Source organism: Schistocerca cancellata, chromosome 5 (genome assembly GCF_023864275.1).
Source record: "Schistocerca cancellata isolate TAMUIC-IGC-003103 chromosome 5, iqSchCanc2.1, whole genome shotgun sequence".
NCBI lineage: Eukaryota > Metazoa > Arthropoda > Insecta > Orthoptera > Acrididae > Schistocerca > Schistocerca cancellata.
The window spans coordinates 841,415-866,154 of NC_064630.1; the positions used below are offsets into that span (position 1 = coordinate 841,415).

Consider the following 24,740-nt stretch of genomic DNA (forward strand, 5'->3'; position numbering starts at 1 on the left):
ATTCGGCCACGTTTCATTGCAAACTCTGACAATATAATTATGATGCCGTGTGTCCAAAAATTTGAATCAGTCTTAGAGCCAAGAAGGAACGAAAAAAGAAATTGTGCTTAATAGCTGCGAACGTTGTTGAATAAGGAGAGTCAACTTTAACCACGTGCCAAAGGACTTGTTCCTCGTACCTTTGTGATGCGCAGCAAGTCACCGTACTGATATAATTGTTCACAAACAATCAACAATCGCTGCTGCCTACAACCTGTACTTGCCTAAGTATCAGAAGAGTGTGTTCCATTTCGAATGATCTTCTGCCAATGCAGATACTCTTAACATTTTTCAAGTGAATAGATTCCATCACAGTTGTACGAGTCTGGAAAGTTTGTGAACAGTCATCTGCAGCTGTTATAACAGCTTCATCAAACTGATGATGATTTCCAGTTCCAAATTTACTTAGGCGTTAGAGAGTGCTAAACCTGATAAATAAGAGACGCGTTTCATAAATCCAGGCGTAATATTTTCCAGTTATTGTTCTACCTTTTTCGAGGTAATCCGTAAGAAAATAGCTTCTGCTTCCCGAAAGAAGTGGCCACAACCCTGCCGGTAAATTAAACAGTCTTTAATTACATTAGACTAGAAGCACGTTTTGTTCCACAGACTCAGAAAGAGGAGATGTTAAAAATAAGAAAAAGGTTTAATACATATTTAAAAAATAGGACGGTATACTAATGTCCTTCCACACATTCCAAGAAAAGTGGTCCTGACTGATGTGAAGTAAGTCAAAAAATTTTAAACGCATTTTCATTTAAAAGGTAATGAGAAACTTGTAACAAAACATGTAAATATACAGTACACTGAGGTGCATAAGGTAATTATTTGGCTGCTGTAGCTACGCATTTGTGGAAGGGGAAATCAGTTTACAACACATATTTACATGATCACGTCTCTATACTGAAAATGTGCGAAAGTCACATTACTTGACATTATTAATAACATGCACACACCAGTTGGTCACACTAACGAATTCGTGAACAGAATGGAAGGAGTTGGCCATCAAAAAAACCATTTAGGCTCCTCTTAAACTGATCTTTATTACTAATCAAACTTTTTATGGGTATTGGCAAGTTACTGAAAGTGTGTGTCCTCGAATAATGGACATCATTCTGGACCAAAGTAAGAGACTTTAAATCTTTGAGAAAATTATTCTTATTTCTAGTATAGATTTCATGAAATAATCTGTTCGTTTGAAAAAGAGCCATATTGTTTTTAACAAATTTCACACCGGAATAATAAGTATCAAAAGTTTCTTGTACAAAATTTCACAGAAAGTTCTTGAGTTCGCACTACAAGTAATTCGTACTAAACGCTTTTGGATTGGGAAAAATTAAGCGTGGCGTGTTGAGTTTCTCCAAAAAATTGTCACATAAGATAAATAAGAATGAAAGTAAGCGAAGTATGCTAGCGTTTTTATTTTTATGTTACCTTTGTTTGACCACATCTGCAATCCACATGAAGAGTTGTTTCTTTGATATGATCCTCCCGAATTGAATTTACGACTAAGCTGTAAACCCAAGAATTTAACACTGTTAGCTTCGTTTATCTCCTTCTTATCATATTTTGGTCTTGTTCTGGGGGGCACCTCTTGCAATTTCAACACTGCTTTTAGTAATTCCGTCAACGAATCTTTCTAAAACTATTTTTGATTTCATAGCTATTGCAATGTCTGTATCATCTGCAAACAGAACAGACTTGGCACCTGGTAATAGTCACTGATATGTTATTAATAGAAACAAGAAAAGGTAAGAGCAATAAGATGGAAGTTTGTGGGACATTATATGTAATTAGCTCCTCGTTGATTACTAACGTAAGACTCTTCCCCGTTGATACTCTTTGTTTCCCGTCAGACTGATACGATCTGAAACGTTTTGCAGAATTTCCTGTAACACCATTATATACTAATTTACTTAAAAGGATGTTGTGGTTTACACATATGGCTTTGACTGATCACAAACTATACCAATAACGTGTAGTGTATTAATTAACGAACTAAGTGCATACAATACTTGCTATAAATTTTGTCAATATAGGAAACCTTTAGAAATCCATACTGCGATTTTGACAATATATGATTTGTAATTAGATGGTTAAGAAACCGATTTTTATCTTTTCTAATTTTTAATGTAAAAAATGAATATCATGGTCTGAGAGGTCGTAGTTTTGTCCTTTATATAAATATATAATCAATAGCTTTTCTTGAGCGTTTGTCACCGTAGTTGGTTAGTTTACAGAATGAATTAAGCTGACTGATGATGTTACTGATTACAATAAATTCTTACTTGAAGGGATTTAAAAAAAATCTGTAGTAAACTATTTCTCTAACACCACATCTCAAATGCTTCGAAATTCTTCTGTTCCTGTTTTCCCACAGTCTATGTTTCACTACCGTACAATGCTGTACTCCAAACGTAACAGACTTCTCTTGGGCAGGAATGCCATTTTTGCTACTGCTTAGGCTGCAGAATTCCTTAACTTCATCTACTTTGTGATCACCAACCTTGATGTTTAGTTACGCACTGTTCCCATTGCTGCTACTTCTCCTTACTTTATTCTGTCTTCGATTTATTCTCAGTGCATAAATTTTACTCATTAGACTGTTCATTCCATTCAGCACAGCCTGTAATTCATTTTCGCTTTAAATGAGGATAGCAATGTCATAGTCGAATCTTATCACTGACTGTCTACAAAAGTACAGACACGTTTGAATTCTGAAGATTTAATACCAGAACATGTGGAACATGGCTTATTAGGTGGGACTCGTGTTTAAGAGAAGTGATGTTTAATTTCATCTAGGGATATCTTAGGTTTCCAATGCTTTCCCTAAATTTTATTAAAGTGAACGATGAGAGGATTTTCTTAAAAAAGACATCGTCGTGCTTCTCTCTAATGATCCGGTTGTTGACGTACATTAAACCATTAATCATCATTCCTATTTCATAGTCACATTTCTAAACTCTAAAAAAATGAATAAACAGAATCATTACAAGTCTTCAACAACTCTGGATGTATTTGTTCAACTCACTATACGGCTTACAGAGAACAAGTTAATGCTTACGTTTAACAAAACGCAATTCTTACAGTTTCTGAAACGGAGCTCCCATAGAAGCGAAATATTAGTACCCCAAGCTAGTGAAGCAATCAGTGAAATCTAACATTTTAAATTGTTGACTGAGGGTAGATGCAAAGATTTTTGCAGGTGTCATGGTCAAGACCTTGCATGGAAGCTGAAGGATGCCATCTGCACTGTAGCACTAATCTGTATTGTCTCTCTCCCTCTAGCCGAAGGCTTGTTTACTTTGGTTGTTTTCCCTCTATTACCTCATATGGTATCGTAATTTTGCTTTGGGTTGCATGGTTCTACAGAACCTGATAATTAAATACGCAAAAACTAATGTACTCGTTTATTTAATAGATACGTATCGTGTGCCCACTAGAAATTTGTCGATAATTGTACTATATGTAATTTTTTTAATTATACAAGTTTTCAAACATACGAATCACTCGCCATAAATTGTACCGAAATAACGACATGTACGATTTTTCTCCGCAGCTTGTTCGTATACTAACTCTGCGAGAGGAGGGAAGTGTTTCAGAATTTCTTGTATCTTGTGCTTCGCACATTGTAAACAAATATTCAGTAGTTATAGTTATTCCATACTTTTTAGGAACAGAATGGCGTGATATGCGGACCATATTAACTCCTGCATTTTCCATAGTGAAGATGAAGAGCATGTTTATGCCGATGTCAGAGATTTGCCAGCAGATGACTGATTATCTAGACAAGAAAATTGCCGAATATCCAGGTAAGTAACTGTACAATCAGAGAACAGTGTTATTTTCATAGCATAGCAAACTCTCCTGTTTTATACCGGGTCAGGAGTCGTCAGGAGCATTTTCTCTGGTGTTTCGGCAGTTATTCGCAATTTCGTTTTTGCATTGTGTAGCTGGAGTCAGCGCAAACAATTACCTCTCGTATCGTCTTTCAAGCGCTTCCCGGTGTCAACTGAAAGCGTCGGTTTGTTTCCCACTGCAAACAAAATTATTTTTAAATCGGAGGTTTACGTGCCCATTCGCTAGAACGCTACAAAATTAGTCTAGTCCGATATTCGTTTTATCGATATATATTAACAGGGACAGTAAAACACGAGAAGTGAGCAGCCGTCCAGCAGCGGCTGAGAAGCGGGCCAGGGGGCAGTGCTGCGGCTGTTGGGGTACTCGGTTGTTCTTCGAGTTTATTGTTGATACAAGCTGATAGAGCGAATCTTGCTCTAGAGTCTAGACTAACCTGGGACAACTCTATTGAATGAGCATGTAAACTTCTGCTTTAAAAATAATTTTCTCTGTAACGGGAAACAAGCTGACGCTCTCTGTCGATACTCGGTGTTGCATGGAAGACATGATGAACACTTTGCTTCACCTTACTACTGCTAGACAACGCAGAAACGAAATTGCAAGTATCTGATAGAGCACCTGATGTTTAGTTTAGTTATGTCATGTTCCGTAGATCATTTTCACGATTATTTTATCGATGTGATGTTGGAACAAGTCAGATTACAAGATATATATACACACTTGAATAGTGCTAATATGAATATGGCTGAAATTTTTAGTTCTACAAATGCGACTACATTTAGAGCTAATTTTTTTTACCTGTTCTGAAACAGAAACTCGTCCATGGAATAGAAGGAGTGTCCAAAATAAATGATTTTAAGCTACATTTTAAAACTTGATCTGCTACCTACCAGACACTTTATGTTGTTGAGCAAATGATCAAAGATTTTTGTTCCTGAATAATGTACTCCTTTTTGAACAACTGACATCTTCAATAACGCATAGGAGAGGTCATTTTTCCCTCTAGTGTCGTACATGTGAACATCACTGTTCTAAGCGAATTGAGATGGATTATTTATAACGAATTTCATTAGCGAATATATGTACTCTGATCGTGTAGTTAAAATAAGTAACTGCTTGAACAGGTGCCTACATGGCGTCCTTGGCTGAACACCACTAATAATTCTCACTGCTTCCTTTTGTGCAAACAATACATTATGTCTAAATGGTGAGTTACCCTAGAAAACTATTCCGTAAGACGTTACTGTGTGGAAATATGCAAAGTACATTAGGAGGCTGATCTGTTTATTACCAAGACTAGCGATTATACGAAGAGCAAAAAAAGCCGAACTTAATTGTTTGAGAGGCTCAGTAATATGCTTCTTCCATTTCAGGTTGTCATCAATGTGAACACCCAAAAATTTGGAGAAATCACCATGTTAGCTGAGCACTGTTCACATGCTACATCAATTGTCGGTATGACTATTCGGTGCAGGCCTACAGATCTGGATATAGTGAGTGTCTCCAAAATCAAGGGAGAATCCATTTTCTGAGAACCACTTAATAATTCTTTGTAAGACATCCTTAACAATATCTTCAACTGCTTTTTCTGGAATGGGATTTATTATAACACTCGTGTCATCTGTAAAAAGTATTAGTTTTGCTTGCTGATCGTTAAATGAGAGGTCATTCACATGAAGAAGGAAGTGCAGAAGACCCAAAATTTATAAGTCGACATTCACTAGAATTTACCACCCTCCTAACATTATTTGTCTCATTCAGAACAACTTTTTGCTTTCTGTTCGTTAAGTATGATTTAAACGATCTGTGTGTATAGCCTTCAATTCCATAAAACCTGAGTTTTTCTAAGAGTGTGACATGACCCACACAGTCAAATGCCTTGGATAGATCACAAAAAATACCAGCCGGCGATTATTTGTTATTTGGGCTTGTACTATTGGATCGGTAAATGTGTAGACAGCATTCTCAGTAGAGTTACCCTTCCGGAATCCAAACTGTGACATGCTGAGTCAATTATTTTCGCTTTAATGTAAGACTACTCTTGAATATATAACTTTTTCGAATATTTTAGAAAATGAAGTCAGCAGTGAGTTTGGTCTACAATTATTTAAGTCACTCTTGTCCCCTCTATTATGAAGAGGTTTGACAATTGCGTATTTCAATCTGTCTAGAAAAATTCCCTGTGCCAGTGCAGGATTACATATATCAGTAAGGACTCCACTTATTATATTAGAATAACACTTCAGAATTGTGTTAGAGACTCCACCAACACCACACGACCTCTTATTTTTCAGTATATTTATAATTCCATTAATTTCAGTGGGGGATGTTGGTATTATTTCTAAAGGCCTAAAGTCCTGGGGAATGACATTTTTAACTTTTTTTTTTTGCTTCTTCAACTCAACCCTTTAACCACATTTTTGCTGCTATATTCAGAAAGTGAGTGTTAAAAATAGTTGCAACTTGTGAATTATCACTCACTATCATCATTTAGCTTTATGGCTATACCAGAGAACTGCTCCTGACGACCCTTAGTGGATGATGATGATGAAGATGGAGAGGGTTGTATGGGCGCACGACGGAAAGGTATTCAGCGCCCGCTCAGTAGCAGATTGAGACGGGTGTCAAGAAAATACTCAGAACAAAATGGTTCAAATGGCTCTGAGCACTATGGGACTCAACATCTTAGGTCATAAGTCCCCTAGAACTTAGAACTACCTAAACCTAACTAACCTAAGGACGTCACACACACCCATGCCCGAGGCAGGATTCGAACCTGCGACCGTAGCAGTCCCGCGGTTCCGGACTGCAGCGCCAGAACCGCTAGACCACCGCGGCCGGCTACTCAGAACAGTAAAATAAAACAGAACGTAAAACACAGGTAACAAGGTTGGAAAAATATGTGCCTACCCACACCGAAACGTGGGACGAAGCATGCCGACAGCAGTAAAACATGGACAACACAAGAAGAAAGTGGTAGAGGGAGCTAAAACAATGTAGCAGATGGAAGTGGCCGCTTGACCGCAAGGAAAAAAGGGAGGAGCCAGCCACTTTGCAGTACAATAAAACCTCCAGCCTAAAAGTTTATGCCAGAGTCCAGACACATCACAAAACTTTAAAACCCTAGACACACACGTCTCATCGTTAGCTAAAACACAGGGCAGATCCCCATCAACTCGTGCTTCTGCCCTTGCATCACGGTATAAAATGCAGTCTGTTCAAATGTGGCGGACAGAGATGTGCACACCACAAGCATCACAAAACGGGGGATCCTCCCGCCGTAATAGAAAGCTACGTGTGAGAGGACAGTGCCCGATCCGAAGACGTGTGAGGGCCACCTCTTCGCGCCGGAGCAACCGGCAGGAGGAACGCCACGGCCGAGTTGTTGACTTCACCAACCGCAGTTTATTGGCCGTCACCGCCAGCCGTTCTTCCTCCCACAACTGCGTGCACTTCCTGTGGAGTGCAGAGATGACTGACTGCAAGGGGATAGGACACTGGACCACATCCTGCTCTCTGCACGCCTACGCCTCCTTGGCAGCCCGGTCGGCCTGTTCGTTGCCCCATATTCCTACATGACCAGGCACCCAGCAGAAGGACACCTCCTTAGCCCGCCGTTGGAGAAAGTACAGTTGGTCATATACCAGCTGGACAATCTCCTCAGTTTGGTACAGATTCTGCAGTGATTGTAAGGCACTGAGAGAATCGGAGCAGAGAAGAAATCGATCGCCCCGAACACGATTCATCCTCTCCAGTGGCTCCAGGATCGGGTGGAGCTCCGCTGCGAAAACGGTATATTCAGCAGGGAGGCGAATCCGGGTAGCATGATCGGGGAATACTACAGAGCAGCCTAGGAAATTCTCTTGTTTGGAGCCATTAGTGTAAACGGCGGTAAAACCGTGATGCACATCTAAAATATCAAAAAACTGAGATAGTAATGTAAAATCTGGTGTGCTACCTTTCTTAAAATTAGTCAAATCTAAAATAAGTCTGGGTCTCCGGAGGAGCCAAGGTGGAAATGTGCTCTAACGGCGACGGAAAACATGAAGGCCAGCCATATCCATTGCAGAGAGGCAATCCTGTGCGCGAATCCCATAGGGCCGCGTCGCTCGTTCCCGGTTATGAAATATCCGTGCCAGAGGAAGCTGAGCAACTGCAGGTGTGTGTGGTGAGGACAATGTTTTATACGCCTGGCGCACCGTAACCAGCCGCCACCGCATATAAAGTGGCGGTTCACCAGCCTCTGCACAGAGGCTTAGTATGGGGCTAATTCTGAATGCCCTAGTGGCCAACCGAAGCCCTTCATGGTGCACAACGTCAGACATCTTTAAGTAAGAAGGCCTCGCAGACCCACACACCGTGCACCCATAACCGAGCCGAGACCGCACAAACGTCCTGTAAAACTGGAGCAGACAAGTCCTGTCAGCTCCCCGTGTACTGTGGCTAAGACACTTTAAAATAATAAAAGCCTTATGTGACCGTCGTTTCAGGTCTTTAAGGTGAGGTAACCACGTAAGCGTCGAGTCAAAAATGAGTCCCAGAAATCTCACCGTGTCTTTAAAACTAAGGACAGTGTCCCTCATCTTCAACTCAGGAAACGTTAAAATCGAACAAGAACGGTGAAAAAGAACACACACTGACTTCTCGGTCGAAAACTCAAAACCAATCTTCTGCACCCAGTCATCCGAACGTCTAAGAGTAAGTTGCAACTGACGCGTTGTCGTTGCAAGGCTTGAAGAAGAGCAAAACAAAGAAAAATCATCCACAAACAATGAATACTGGACAGCACTTTTCACTATGGACATAATGCTATTTATAGCGATGGCAAAGAGAGTCACACTTAAAACGCTACCCTGAGGGACACCGTTCTCCTGCTCAAAGCAGTCAGACAGGACGTCACCAATTCTGTATCTAAGATATCGTGGCGAGAGGAAAGACTGAATAAAAAGTGGAAGACAACCACGAAAACCCCATTCGTGAAGCGGCTCCAGGATGAGACGCCTCAAAGTGATACCGCAGGCCTTCTCGATGTCAAAAAATACACGTAGAAGGTGATGACGGTGTAGGAAAGCCAGGAGGGCAAGGTTATCGAAGGTGGAACGAAACCTCCTGAACCCACACTGAAAGCGACTAAGGAGTTGCCGGGATTCTAACATCCAGACGAGGCAGCGGTTGACCATCCACTCCAAGGTCTTTCCCACGAGGGCAACACTACGGTAGCTACTCGGGCTCGCGCGGTCTTTCCCAGCTTTTAAATAAGGAATTAAAACTGCCTCACACCACGACTCAGGAAAGTGACCTGACGCCCAAATGGCATTAAAAAGTGCGAGGAGGATTTCTTTCTTGCGCCTTGTGAGGTGCTGTAGCATACTGTAATGGACCCTGTCGTGACCAGGATATGTGTCACGAGCTGCAGACGAAACGGAATCCAGCTCCCACATAGAAAATGGGCAGTTGTAAACTTCATTAGAGCTGGACTGGAAGTCCAGACTACACATCCCAGCAAACGCTCTATGGCGCTGGAAACCCGGATCCTGACTGGCTGTTGCAGTAACCATGGCAAAGTACTCTGCCATCGTCTGGGCAATGTCTCGCGGATCCGTGTGGAGAGTGCCGTCAACCATTACAGAATCCATGGGGCACCTCCCTCCTCTCCCGGAAATTCTCCTCATGGTCTCCCACACAATGGAACTTTTGGTGGAACGATTAATGGTGTTCAGGAATTGTTGCCACGACCTCTTCTTGCTCTCTCGAATAATGCGGCTACATCTTGACCTCGCCACCCGAAGGGCTGCAAGATTCTCAGCAGTCGGCCGACCCTGGAACCGACGCAGAGCCGCACACCTGGTCCTGATTGCAGAACGGCATTCGGCACTCCACCAAGGGACAGGTTGTCTCTTTCGGTGGCCTGTGGAGTGTGGAATGGATGCTGCAGCGGCGTGGTGGACGGTTTTGTAATACGATATACCCACGCCTCAACACTCGCACAGTGTTCGAACTGGGCCAACTGGCTGTAAAGTGTCCACTCGGCCCCACTGAGCACCCATCGTGGTGGTCTCCTGTCGGGGCCCGCGCCATCTGGCAGGTGAATCCAGATCGTGAAGTGATCACTGCCGTGCAAGTCAGCGAACACTTTCCATTGAGCACTGGCGGCAAGAGCTGGAGAGCGAAGCGAGAGATCAGTGGCAGAGAACGACCCAGTCGCTGCGCAGAAGTGAGTGCTCTGTCGTGCATTGAGCAAGTGGGCACGGGATAGTAGAAGCCTCACGATTGGTCTATCCCTGGGACAGGTAATTGCAAAGCCCCAAAGCACATTGTGGACATTAAAATCACGACAAATAATAAACGGCTGGGGGAGCTGTGTAAGAAGGTCGGTGAGGGCCGCTTCATCAAGTGCATCATGTGGGGGCAAGTAAAGAGAACACACAGTCAACGGATGACGCACGTGCACGGACACAGCGACGGCCTGTAAACTCGTCGTAAGCGGGAGAGGCGAGGAGTGGTAGTCCGTCCTGGCAAAAATACCTACGCCTCTTCGAGCTCTCTTTCCACGCAGGTCATCCTTTTTGTGGAGTGTATAGCCTCGTAGCTCAGGAGAGTAAGATGGATAGTTTCATCTGACTCTTCCCCAGAGCTGATGAAGTGCGACTTATGTGTGGAGCAATCATCTCGCCCTACGACTGCCCTTCCACGTGCTGCAGTCTCCCCACCCCGTCGGAGAGACAGGATGAAGATGCTACCCCCGTCATAGATGGCTCCCATACTTAAGTGGAACTTGCAGGGGTTCAGGACGCATGTGGAGGAACTTCGTCTACTCTCTCAGGGTAGACCTCTGCGTCTGTGTCTCCAGGAGACCCTTAGTGGAGGCACCCTCCATTCTATGTGGTCATCCGTGTAACAAAATTCCAGTGTACGTGCACTTGTCTCGTAGGGACATACCTTAGAGAATATGCGAGATGTATCAGTGAACGTGATAAAAGATTCCAGTGGCGAAGGACAAGTGTTTCAATTTGAGGTAGAGCTCCAAGTCCAGAAACGATTGCCTCGAAAGTTGTAAGCGAATATTTTTTTTAAATGGTAATGGTTTACTCTTGGTCGTCCTTAATTATAAAAACACAAGAAGACCCATTTTCGTATTAATTTTCCATCTCCACAATTTACACAAGGTGTAACATTCCCAACTGTTGTTCAAAGATGCGTCTTCTAACTTCTACGTAGGTTGACATCATAGCACAAACTTCTGCTGTACTAGTTGGAACAATGCCGATGATGAAACTTCCTGGCAGATTAAAGCTGTGTGCCGACCGAGACTCGAACTCGGGACCTGTGCCTTTCGCGGGCAAGTGCTCTACCATCTGAGCTACCGAAGCACGACTCACGCCCGGTCCTCACAGCTCTACTTCTGCCAGTATCTCGTCTCCTACCTTCCAAACTTTCAATCTGTGAGTACCGGGCGTGAGTCGTGCTTCGGTAGCTCAGATGGTAGAGCACTTGCCTGCGAAAGGCAAAGGTCCCAAGTTCGAGTCTCGGTCGGGCACACAGTTTTAATCTGCCAGGAAGTTTCATATCAGCGCACACTCCGCTGCAGAGCGAAAATCTCATTCTGGAATGCCGATGATGTTAGAACGGTACCACAGGCAGCAAGAATTCTTGTCAGGAGATCCTCTGAATTTTCGACAGTTTTGCTGCGCACAAGACTTTTCACGTGACCCCTTAACAGCAAATGAAGTACAGTCAAATTAGGTGTACAAGTTGACCAGAAAGCAGGATCATCTCTTCCTAGCTATCTCTGTGGGAACGTTAAATGTTCACGAGCGATACTCTAAACTCCTTGGTTTGAGCGTGTAAATGGTTATTCGTGATAATTCGGAAATTTGTGGTAAATTCGTAAGGGACAAAACTGCTGAGGTCATCGGACGCTAGGCTTATACATTACCTACGCTAACTTAAACTAACTTACTCTAAGGACAATAGATACTCCCATGCCCGAGACAGGACTCGAACCCTTGACGGGGGTAGCCGCGTGAACCGTGGGAAGGCGTCCTAGACACCGTGGTGTGTAAATGGTTTTGTGACACTCTACCGCTAACGTAAGGGCAGGGCAGTAAAGTTGTATGTACCAGTCCGCTGCACGGAATCAGTGCAGTAAGACGTTTTGATGTGGCGACTTGAAGGAATTGTGGAATAGATCCCATGACTACACCGCGAATGAACTTTCATGATGTGGTGGTGCATAAAGCCGAACTCTACAACGTGTGCCGGCCGAAGTGGCCGTGCGGTTAAAGGCGCTGCAGTCTGGAACTGCAAGACCGCTACGGTCGCAGGTTCGAATCCTGGCTCGGGCATGGATGTTTGTGATGTCCTTAGGTTAGTTAGGTTTAACTAGTTCTAAGTTCTAGGGGACTAATGACCTCAGCAGTTGAGTCCCATAGCGCTCAGAGCCATTTTTTCTACAACGTGTATAGAAGGCATGGCGCACCACACACAGCCATCTACCAGTGTTGTTCACCAAAGACCGAGAATAATTTTTGGAGATGTTTGAAAGGCACTGCCATCTAGCAGCTGCTCTGTGCACTACTGAGTACCCTCAACTGCCACCAGGCGCCACCCCTGCCTGTTCTCAACCGTTCTTCGGCAGTGGCGTCTTGAATGCGGCTGCAGCTTGAGTGGACTGTAAAGTTTACAATGGAAGGAAGTCGACAGCAACATTACGCAAATAACTTTTTAGTTCTGCTGAAGAAGACTGCTTCAGAAACGCTTCAAAATCTTCCCAGAGCTCGTGGTGAGTCTACAACGTGTTTTTCTGCTTGTTTCCGGTGGCATAAGGCTTTCAAAAATGGAACAGGCATTGTGAGTTGAAAAGAAGAGAGACAGCCCCCACGACTGTCCTTACTCACACCAAAATCAACAATGCGACAGCAATCATGTATGAGGCCTCTCTTGTGATTGTTAGACAACTTTTAAAAATGCAGGAAATTCCGAGGATATGTGCTCAAACCAGTCTGACGAACCGTTTAAAAGTGTCACGACTGTGTGTTTGCTGGATTCCCAGAATAGTGAGTCCTGCTCAGAAGTACAACACAGTTGACGTTTGATACTTTTGGAAACTATGTGTCCAAGATGAAAGGGACGATTGATGGAAGCCATCATCACTGCCGATGAATCTTGGTTCTATAGTTGTGACCGTGAAGTGAAAAGACAAGAGTACAGACTGGGTTCAAAAGGCATAGTCTCGCCGGAAAATATCACAGGTCCAAATGTCAGCCAATAAGGCGTCAGTGGTCACATATTTTATGAAGGTTGGAACTTCAATAACGGCAACTATTTATTTATTTATTTACGGCCCACACAAAATAGATACGTGTTTCAAAGTTTTACTGACCTTCAAGGTAGTGACCAGCATTGTGTATAACCCGTTGCCAGCGGTGTGGAAGTCGTAGGATACTCTTAGCAGTGGCAGTTGTGTTGACAGTTCGAGCGGCGCGGTCTATTGCCCGACGAATTTGTAGCAGTTCTAAAGCGAATGCCGTGAAGTGCTTCTTTCAGTTTAGAAATCGAGTTGATCTCACTAGGGCTTAAGTCAGCGGAGTGCAGTAAGTGGTAAAGCACTTAGCAGCCCCATCTGTCACACAAATCAGCAACAGCTTGCACTGTATGTGCTTGAGCATTGTCCTACAAAATGATGGTCAGGTCCTGCAGAAACACTTCTGTCTCTATGCTGTTCATTTTTGGAACACTTCCAACAACTACCACAGTGATACCACAATACGTTCCGCTTCGTAGCTGTTGATAGTTGTTTCCGGACTTGGGTTTGCTGGTTCAAATGGCTCTGAGCACTATGGGACTCAACATCTTAGGTCATAAGTCCCCTAGAACTTAGAACTACTTAAACCTAACTAACCTAAGGACATCACACACACCTTGGGTTTGCTACCCAGGTACAATGGTATTCCGTTTTCCTCAGAGTGGCACTTGCAACCTATGTCCTCAATTATTTGCTGGATGTATTCCAATTTCTGTCTTCCTCTGTAGGTTTTGCCATCTACAGCTCCCTCTAGCACCGTGGAGGTTATTTACTCATGTCTTCCTGGCCGGAGTGGCCGAGCGGTTCTAGGCGCTACAGTCTGGAACCGGGCGACCACTATGGTCGCAGGTTCGAATCCTGCCTCAGGCATGGATTGTGTGATGTCCTTAGGTTAGTTAGGTTTAAGTAGTTGTAAGTTCTAGGGGACTGATGACCTCAGAAGTTAAGTCCCATAGTGCTCAGAGCCATTTTTGAACCTCACGTCTTTACAATGTCCTATCATCCTGTCCCTTCTCCTTATCAGTGTTTCCCACATATTCCTTTCCTCTCCGATTCTGCACAGAACCTCCTCATTTCTTACCTTATCAGTCCACCTCATTTTCAATATTCGTCTGCAGCACCACATCTCAAATGTTTCCTCTCTCTTCTGTTCCAGTTTTTCCACAGTCCATGCTTCACTGCCGTACAATGCTGTACTCTAGACGTACATTCTCATAAATTTCTTCCTCAGATTAAGGCCTATGTTTGATACTAGTAGACTTCTCTTGGCAAGGAATGCCCATTTTACTGCCTAGGCAGCAGAATTCCTTAACTTTATTTACTTCGTGACCATCAATCCTGATGTTAAGTTTCTCGCTGTTCCATTTCTACTACTTCTCGTTACTTTCGTCTTTCTTCGATTATACTACACTCTGTACTCTGTACTCATTAGATGTTCATTCCGTTCACCATACCGTGTAATTCTTCTTCACTTTCACTCAGGATAGCAATGTCATCAGCGAATCTTATCACTGATGTCCTTTTACCTTGAATTTTAATTCCACTCCTGCACCTTTCTTTTATTTTCATCATTGCTTCTTCGATGTACAGACTGAACAGTAGGGGCGAAAGACTACATCCCTGTCTTACGCCCTTTTTAATCCGAATACTTCGTTCTTGGTCGTCCACTCTTATTATTCCCTCTTGTCTCTTGTAAATGTTGTATATTACCAGTCTCTGCATATAGTTTACCCCTATTGTTCTCAGAATTTCGAACATCTAGCACCATCTTTCAATGTCGAACGCTTTTTCCAGGTCGACAGATCCTGTGAATATTTCTTGATTTTTCTGCAGTCTTGCTCCTACTATCAACCGCAACGTCAGAATTGCCTCTCTTGCGCCTTTACCTTTCCTAAAGCCAAATTGGTTCTCATCCAATGCATCCTCAACTTTCTTTTCCATTCTTCTGTATATTATTCTTGTAAGCAGCTTGGATGCATGAGCTGTTAAACTGATTTTGCGATAATTCTCGCACTTGTCAGTTCTTGCCGTCTTCGGAATTGTGTGGATGATGCTTTTCCGAAAGTCAGATGGTATGTCGCCACACTCATACATTCTACACACCAACATGAATAGTCGTTTTGTTGCCACTTCCCCTAATGATTTTGGAAATTCTGATGGAATGTTATCTATCCCTTGAGCCTTATTTTATCTTAAGTCCTCCAAAGCTCTTTTAAATTTTGATTCTAATACTGGGTACCCTATCTCTTCTAAATCGACTCCTGTTTCTTCTTCCATCACATCAGACAAATCTCCTCCTTCATAGAGGTTTCAATGTATTCTTTCCATCTATCCACTCTCTCCTCTGCATTTAACAGTGGAATTCCCGTTATCACCCTTGCTTTTAATGTCACCGAAGGTTGTTTTGACTTTCCTGTATGCTGAGTCTGTCCTTCCGACAATTATTTTTTTTCGATTGCTTTACATTTTTCCTGCAGCCATTTCGCCTTAGCTTTCCTGCACTTCCTATTTGTTTCATCCCTCAGTGACTTGTTTTTCTGTGTTTCTCAGTTTCTTGCAACATTTTTGTATTTCCTCCTTTCATCGTTCAGTTGAAGTATTTCTTCTGCTACCCATGGTTTCTTCGCAGTTACCCTCTTTGTACCTATGTTTACTTTCCCAACTTCTGTGATGGCGCTTTTTAGAGACGTCCATTCCTCTTCAACTGTATTGCCTACTGAGCTATTCCTTATTGTTGCCTCTATAGCCTTAGAGAAATTGAACTGTAGCTTGTCATTCCTTAGTACTTCTGTATCCACTTCTTTGCACATTGATTCATCCTGACAAATGTCTCAAACTTCAGCCTACTCTTCATCAATACTATATTGTGATTTGAGTCTATATCTGCACCTGGGTACGCCTTACAATCCAGTATCTGATTTCGGAATCTCTGTCTGACCATGACCATGATGTAATCTAACTGAAATCTTCCCATATCACCCAGCGTTTTCCAAGTATACCTCCTCCTCTTGTGATTCTTGAACAGAGTATTCGCTGTTAATAGTTCAAATTTGTTACAGAACTCAATTAGTCTTTCTCCTCTCTCATTCCTTGTCCCAAGCCCATATTCCCCTGTAACCTTTTCTTCTACTCATTCCCCCTACAACTGCATTCCAGTCCCCCATGACTATAGGTTTTCATCTGCCTTTACGTGGTGTATTATCCTTTCAGTATGCTCATATACTTTCTGTATCTCTTCACCTGCAGCTTGAGACATCGACATGTATTGCTGAACTATCTTTGTCGGTGCCAGTTTACTGTCGATTCTAAGAACAACCCTTTCACAGAACTGTTCACAACAAGATGTTCTCTGCCCTACCTTCCTATTCTTAACGAATCCTACTCCCCTTATACCTTTTTCTGATGCTGTTGATATTATGCTGTACTCATCTGTCAAGAAATCCTTGTCTTGTTTCCATTTCCTATTTCACCTACTGTATTTAGAATGAGCCTTTGCATTTCCCGCTTCAGATTTTCTAGCTTCTCTACTACATTCAGGCTTCTCATATTCCACACCCAGACATGTAGAACGTTATCCTTTTGTTGGTTGTTCAATCTTTTTTCCATGGTCGCCTACCTTTGTCTGTCCCCTTCTGGAGATCCCAATGAGTGACTATTCCAGAATCTTTTGCAATAGAGAGATCATCATGTCACTTTTTCAATTATAGGGCATGTGACCTGTGGATACATGTTATGTGTCTCTAATGGAGTGATTTCCATTGCCTTCTGCATGCCCATGCCGTTGATCGTTGCTGATTATTCCGCCTTTAGGGGTAGTTTCCCACCCCAAGGACATCTGTTCACTTCTCCACCATCTTTGAGAAGGTCGTTGGCAGAATGAGGCTGACTTCTTATGCCAGAAGTCTTCGCCCACCAATGCTGATTATTAATCAAAATTGCAGCAGCGGCGAGATTCGAACCTGGGACAACAGACGTTTTGGTTATGAATGAAAGACGTTACTCCCTTTGTTTTTTATTTTATTTTTATTGAATTGGGTCAGATAGTGGGGTGGCGGAGGCAAGGTGGGCAGGGATTGCAACCAGAGGCCTGGCCATGATGTCTCCTCCCTCCCATCCTGGGGATGTGGTCCACAGGATGCAATGGGTGTATTGTTTTGAATGTTTTTTGTTATTTTATTTGTTTTTAATTTTTATTTTTACTTTTACTGTTTTTTTTCACAGTAGGTAAGTAACTGAAACCAGTGAGTACACTCGTTGTGTCGAGTTGGGGTCGCACATAACTGAAAAGATGCTTATAGTTGCAGCAAAGGGCATAAAGAAAAAGAACCAAGTGTGAGGCTAAGGAAGCCATGAAAATAAAACCGGTACTACATCCTGCACCGGATGGGAAATAAAAACTGCAAAGAACTTTCGCACCAGGGCCAAAAACGGGAAGTGTGGCAAATACTGCTACAAAGTGCGAGGGGGCGCAATGAAACCCTCTATTTGCTGTATCATCCAGGTATGACTTCTCGCAATGACCAAGGTAGATCCCACGTTGTACTGTGTAGTATTCTATCATCGTCTTGTAATTGTAGCATCTCTTACCCATGATGTTCCAGCTACGTGGAGGGTCTTGGAACGCACTCCAGAAATAAAGGGAAAAATATTGTCAATACTTTGGGTTACGGAGGACCTTGCAATGTCGTTCCTGCAAATGGTTCCAAAAGTCTAAAGTGTTCTAGTGCCGTCTGGAAACAAATAATGCACTGCATGTCCATGAAGCCACATCATGGCATTAGTTTTCGTGTGTGGGTAATATGTCTCATCCGGGAACAAGATAGTCTTGCGGTCGATATGATTTGGCGTCACTCGAAGTGGCACTCGGAGTGCCACACTGCCGCAGACTCGCCACAGCTCAGACGGAGTTCATCGTGTCTTGAGCGCCACAGCTCATGCACGTGGATGAGTCCACCATATGGATCGCATGTAGTCTTGGTCTGGTCACCTGATTACTACTGACAGTGATATACCACATCGCCGTGACGGCAGTGTCCAGTGCTAAGTGGTGAATTGTCCTGCACACTACTCGCCAGCTGACGTTCGGGTCCTTCCTCTCCACAACGTTATCGGATCATCCACGTTGCAGGACCAGCAACTGCCATCCCCAGTTGAATCACTGGTAAGGCAAGTCTAACGTAACTGAGTTCGAGGTAAAAGATACTGATGTAGAAGTGTGACGAGGGGACATGTTGTATTGGCACAGGTGGCAACAGGGAGGGCGGTGCTGGTTCTTCTGTTAACAAACTCGTCAAACTGTCCGGAAGATGGTGCACGTAGTTTGAGTAACGCACTCACAAATAGGGCGACCACTCTGTCATGAATGTTATAATGGGCAAGCCCTCCCCGCTCTGGGGGAAGGGTGAGAGTCTCATATTTGATCTTGAAAAGCATTCCCAAACTCACGAAGAACTCAAAAGCCGCCAGTATACAGCGAGCTAACATCACCGGAATAGGTTGAAAGCATCTAACAAAAATGGTTTCCTTTTTAATTAGTGAAAGTATCTAAGATAAAATTGTCCCAAATTAATTATTCAACAGATCTGCAACTGACTGCATCTGCAAACTTGTTTCTTGCAGTCCTCCATTTTGCCAATAATGAAACATGTATTTGACTCAGCAATCAAGTTTAAGAGACTAATGCTGTTTGTGCAATGGCATTAAGATGGTACTGAAAATTTAACTTGTGGCCCAGATGTTTAATTAATGAAATTATATCTTGCCTTGAATAATGCCAGTGGTGCAATGGTATAAAATTAGTTATTTGAAATAACTTTGCTCTGATTACTTTATTTATACCAAAATCGATTTCAAATCATGAACTGCACATATATATTGCATAGAGGCCTCATTTTCTTCACGTTCTTTTATTGGTGGGTAACTTCACTTCACTACTCATTTTCATATTCAATACAAGCAAAGGATGTAGATTATGATTCAGGATGTTAGATTTGAACACAATGTTGATCTCGATATATATATTGTTAAAATTTTAAGTCATACACAATACTACCATTTCCAACATTTTTGTAGCACGAATCACCCTTACAAAAAATTTTACAAAACCCTTACTGTGTCAAACCTTGGACATACAAATCCAAACTCTGAACGTTATCTAACAAAAACCATTTTGAAATCATTATATAGCTTCTCCCATTAACTCGTTAAAGTTTACTCAGTGTAAACTGTGCAGCGTTAGTTCTACCTTAAAGCTGTCACCACACGTCTGCTTCCTCCGAGCACCTCTCTGCGACTCCCAACCGAGTTTTTCACTGCGCGCGCCCGGCTCTCTTAACCATCATAGATCCTCCTACTCAAAGATATTGTACTCAGTCCGCCTTGCGGTTGGCAACTACCAACTTTATTTTCTGGATCTGCCCTGATCAGACCTTAGCAGATGCCTTTCAAGGTAATATCTGGGTGATGTGAGGAATGCTTGATGCTAAATGTGTGTTGCCATACTGGGTCCGTTGGACGACGTCCAGGGCTCGTAGGTGGTTGCTGGCTATCCGAGTGCGAACATTTCGTAAAAGCCGTCGAGAGTTGTGAACAGCGGTTCGTTGCATATCGTCTGTGAAATCAATGCTGAGGCATTTCAAAGTATCTCTGAGCTGTAAGGGGGTGACGCTATCCTCAGACAGTCCTACCTCGATGTTCATCGTCACCGATTTTGCAACGTCGATACGACTACCAGTGGCCGTGCTATGTGTAGCTATCCACTTCAGTGCGCTGGCGGTGTCATCGCTGTTGCGGATGACAATCACCAGGTCGTCAGCGTATGCTTTACATGGGAAAGTGTGGCCTCGTAACGTCATACCCGTTAGTCGTTGGCGCAAGCCGCTAGGACTGCTTGCATAGCCACAGCGTAAAATAAAGTGGACAGAGAGCAGCCTTGGTGTATCGCTCGAGAAATGGTGAGGGGCTCTAGGTCAGCCATTGACGATAACCTTGGATGTCGCACCACAGAGTAGTCGCATGACAACAGTGATGAATGGCTGTGGGTACCGCATATGTTGGAGAACCGCTTCCAAATAGATGTGGTCCAGGCAGTCCAAAGCTTGACTGAAATGGATTGCCGCCAGCGTACCCTTCAGATGACGTGCCCTCGCCACTGAGGTCAAGTCTTTGAAGTCTTTGAAGATTATTGTCGCTTCCTAATGACGTTTGATCAGGTGAGATGACGTGTCGTGAGGTCTGGTGTACCTGTGCCGCCAACAGTCTAGAAAAGATCTTAAAGTCGCAGTTGAATACCGTCAGTGGGTGGTAGTCCTATAGCTGTGAGCCACTGGACGGTTTGTGAGTAGGAATAATCATCCGTTCCATAAGGGCTGCAGGGAGCAGGATTTCTTGGGATAGTAGTTTGCGACAGATGTTCCCCCATCGGGTGGCTATTAAATATTGAAAAGTCCGGTAAAATTCCAAGGGGATGCCATCAGGACCCAGAGACTTGTTGACAGTCCTTTTCTAATGGCGTCGATTGTCGATCACTTCTTCTTCCGTTATTTTTTTTCCATCAAGGCCGCTTCCATTGCCGGAGTGACAGCGCCGTAAATCGTCTGAGAGACGTCCTCCAGTGCTGTCGCATCAGGAGTCTGAGCTGAATAGAGCTGGGAATAATGATTGTAGAATACTGTGTTTATGTCTTGTTGCGTGGTGAGGCGACGACTGTCCTCCGTATCGATGAAGCGCATAAGCGGTCTTTGGCGTCGTTTACGTTTACGAAGTTTGTGGAACATCGATGGGCATTAGCTCGGTATCCGATCCTGCGTTCTTGAGCGGATGACCACCCCCTCTGGGTGGCGTCACATATTAGCGATGATCTGAGTCTTAGCATGGCTGACCGCCGTTTGTCGCTCCAGAGATGGCGCCATAGCATCGCAGACACGCAGTACCCTGAAGTAAAAATCGAGTGTATGTCTACGCCAAGCAGCGTGGTCGCGACCGTAGGTTATCAACGTTCGCCTCAGTGCCGGTTTGGCGCAGTCCAACCACCAGCGGATCGTTGTGGATGTTCCCAAGTGTCCACCATCTGCAGGTCTCGAATTAGCGTCTCGATTTCCGGGGACGGATTATGTCATGGGAGTTGGTCTCTGGGCGCCATTATGCAATTGTAGTCACCTCCAAACACCAGATGGTCGTGGTGGCTTGGAAGGTTTAGATTACGGAGCTGATGTACCAGAAAAATATGAAACATTTGAGGATTTTGTGTCAGCGTTTTTGAAAGAGAGCTGGTCAAAAGAAAAACAAAGTGGTGTCATAGAATCTTTTAAGAAGGCTCCACGGTATGACAGGAGGGTTAGGGAGAATATGAGAGAATATTGTGAGAAGTGGATCAGTAAACTGAAATATTTGGACAGCCCATGGAGTGAGAAAGACACTATAGAAGTATTGATAGGGAAGTTGCCTCCTAATACAAGATGAGGGTTGATAGGAAATATTAATACTATTAAAGATTTTCTGAACAGAGTGAGGGATGTAGACAGTTGGCAAGTGGGCTGTTCATTTAATGAAAACAGGCATGTAGATGGTCATCATGAGAATCAGGATAGAATAGGAAGAGTGAACCAAGTAAATGTTAGAGGTAGAGGAAGTGGCCGAGGAAATTTCAGAGGAAATAGCCAAGGTTATCAGACAGTAGGGGAGTCACGAGAGGGAAACGGAACCCCGCTACAGTGATGGCCCAGGCTGGTGCGGGTCATAGGTTAGGGCCTATTGAATTTTCAAATTACCATGGTAATGTAAGGGATACAGTGATGTGTAATAGTATTAGTAATGATTATGGTGATAGGGTATGTAGTCAGTATGGTCTGGTGATTGAAGAAATTGGACCTGAAGTTAAAGAATTAAGGGACCCATGTATGGAAAGATTGTCCCAGGTGTATGAGGGAGTTAAAGAATATGAAGGGCAGCAAAAGAGGGAGATAAAGGAACAGAAGATATTGCAAAATGCTAGTGATAATAGTGAAAGGAAGCATATAAGTAACGGTTGCAGTAGGGGAGGAGAGAAAGAAAGTAGTAAAAAGGGTGGGTGCTTTCCATGAATGTGATCGTTTACGAAAAGATGTTAAGCTAGGAGAAGGGTCAGTTTCGGAGGTCCATGGAGAAGTGATGAATACACATGCTTTGAACCATAAAGAGAGAATAATTAATGAGGAAGAACTTAATGTTTTTATTATTCATGGAGATGTAGGAATAGCAGACGATGATAAGGAGGAAGTAAGTGTTTGTGCTCTTCAGAAATGTTTAGAAGGGAATGAAAGTTCGAAGTTGAATAGTGATGACTGGGTTCATAGAGAAATTGAGCAGGATTTGTTACGTGAAGAAAGGAGTGATGAGGAGGACAGGATTAAGCAACCTTTTGTGAGAATTGGAATGTATGATGGGGAAGAAAAAGCTCTTTTGGATTCAGGTAGTGAAATTAGAGCTATTGTTGAAAGTTTATTTAATAACATAAAGGAGCATAATGAAGTGATGAATGTACCAGTAGTAGGTTTGAAGATAGTGGGTGCTACAGGGAAATTATGCAAGGATATTAAACATCAAATAATTCTGGAATTCGAGAATTCGGACATAGGTCTAGTATATAATTTTTTTCATAGTACCTGGGTTAACAGTGAATATTATATTGGGCATGGGTTGGTTGACAGAGTGCAAAGCAGAGATAAATTGTGGGGAAAGTTTTGTTAATTTTGAGGGTGATGGGTCAAGGATCAGTGTAAAGTTTGATGGACTGGTTATAGACAAGGACAACTTATTAGGGCATTTGAAAGTGAAGATGATGCCTGTAGGGACTAGTTTGGGTAATGTTAAGCTGAACTTGGATTATAGAAGTGAGGAGGATACAAATGGACTGATAGACGAACTGGAGAACCAAACGTCTAAAGTTGAAGGGTTCGGTGAATGCCAGAAAGGAGAACTGAAAGAAGTGTTGTGGGTAAATAGGGAAGATTTTTCTGACAAAGCAGGAAGAGTAAAGAACACTGAATGTAAGTTGGATATCAAACCGCATGAACCTTTTTCGAAAAAACCATACTCCACACCGTTCGTGCAGAGAGAAGCAGTGAATAAAGAGATTGAGAGGATGTTGGATTGTGGTGTTATAGAGCGAAGGAAGAGTGAATATAATTCACCTTTGTTCGTTGTGGGCAAGAAAGATGGTAGTGTGAGACTAGTTATTGATGCCAGAGTGTTAAATGAAGTGGTAAGGAGAGAAACTGATAGGCCAGAAAGTATAGAGTGGATGTTACAGAGGTATCACAAAGTAAACTATCTTACTAGTCTCGATCTGACATCCAGATACTGGCAGGTGCCACTAGCCAAGGAATATAGGAAGTATACAGCGTTTTTGGTAAATGGGAAGTGTTACCAATACACTGTTGTCCCATTCGGGCCGAATATTAGTGTATCTGTTTTTATACGAGCCCTTGATCAAGTATTAGGACCAGAGTTGAGTTCAAAACTAACAATATATATGGATGACCTATTAGTTGCCACTTAGTCATGGGAAGAACATTGTTGTTTATTAAATGAGTTGTTTCAAGCCTTAAGGATAGGGGGCATGACCCTGAGACTCAAAAAGTGTGAGTTTGTTCGCAAGGAGATAAAGTTTTTGGGTAGAATTTTGTCTACTACTGGTATTAAAGTCGATCCAGACAAAATGAAAGCAATTGAAGAGTGTCCATCCCCGAGGAATAGAAAAGAGTTGAAATTTTTATGGGTACTGTTGTGTACATGGTTCCGCGTAGTCAGCACGTACACAACTTTCCCACTAGAGCGCGCCCCGCTAAGCACAACAGCGCAGGCGCAGCGCTCGTCTGTCTCCGCACTACGAGATGGCGCTGTCATAGAGACGGACCAAATTCTGCGTCCGCCGATCCGCGTATTAATATGTAACGCAGCCAATGAGATTGCTGCTAACGTAGAACCTTTTCTCCTCGCGCAATGATACCAGAACGCGTGAGTTATTATAACGAGTGTACAGACCTCCAATTAGTCAGTCTGCATTAGTCTGTACGAGTCTGCATTTATCTGCACCTGTCTGTACCAGTCTGCATTAGTCTGCATTAGTCTGAAGTCAAGTTTCAGTCTGTGCCTAATAAGATTACCATATTCCTGTCCATAGCCATGAAGATAAATGTATAGACACTTTGTCAAGTATCAGAGATATGTGAGAATAAGATTAACGTACCAAAACCAAAGGAACTTCAGAATGTCAATTGTAAATAGCATCCAGAACCAAGTTAAGTTACTTTTTTGCTTGTTATTATTTTAATAAATGTGTGTGAAAATTAATCAAGTTCTGTTTAAAGTTGGTCACCGTCAGTCTGCTACTCTAAGCGTGCAAGTGGCATTTCTATCGTCTGACCTAACGGCAGAAGATAAACACGCCATGATAAGACCACGAGACATAGTGAGGAAGCTTTGAAAGAGGAAGAGATTTCACACCATCCTGATCTTAGTAAACCATTTTGTTTGGGGACTGATTCGAGTGGGTACA

The 24,740-nt window shown here is 43.0% G+C and overlaps 1 protein-coding gene across 1 annotated transcript in view; it reads left to right on the plus strand.

Annotated features, from left to right (window-relative positions):
* LOC126187599 (cytochrome P450 9e2-like) overlaps positions 1–24,740 on the plus strand; it is an 84,191-nt gene that overhangs the window by 25,857 nt on the left and 33,594 nt on the right. The window contains exons 2-3 of the mRNA XM_049928786.1: positions 3,714–3,851; positions 22,891–23,139. Coding sequence (XP_049784743.1) covers positions 3,714–3,851; positions 22,891–23,139 — 387 coding nt within the window. The remainder of the gene's footprint in view (positions 1–3,713; positions 3,852–22,890; positions 23,140–24,740) is intronic.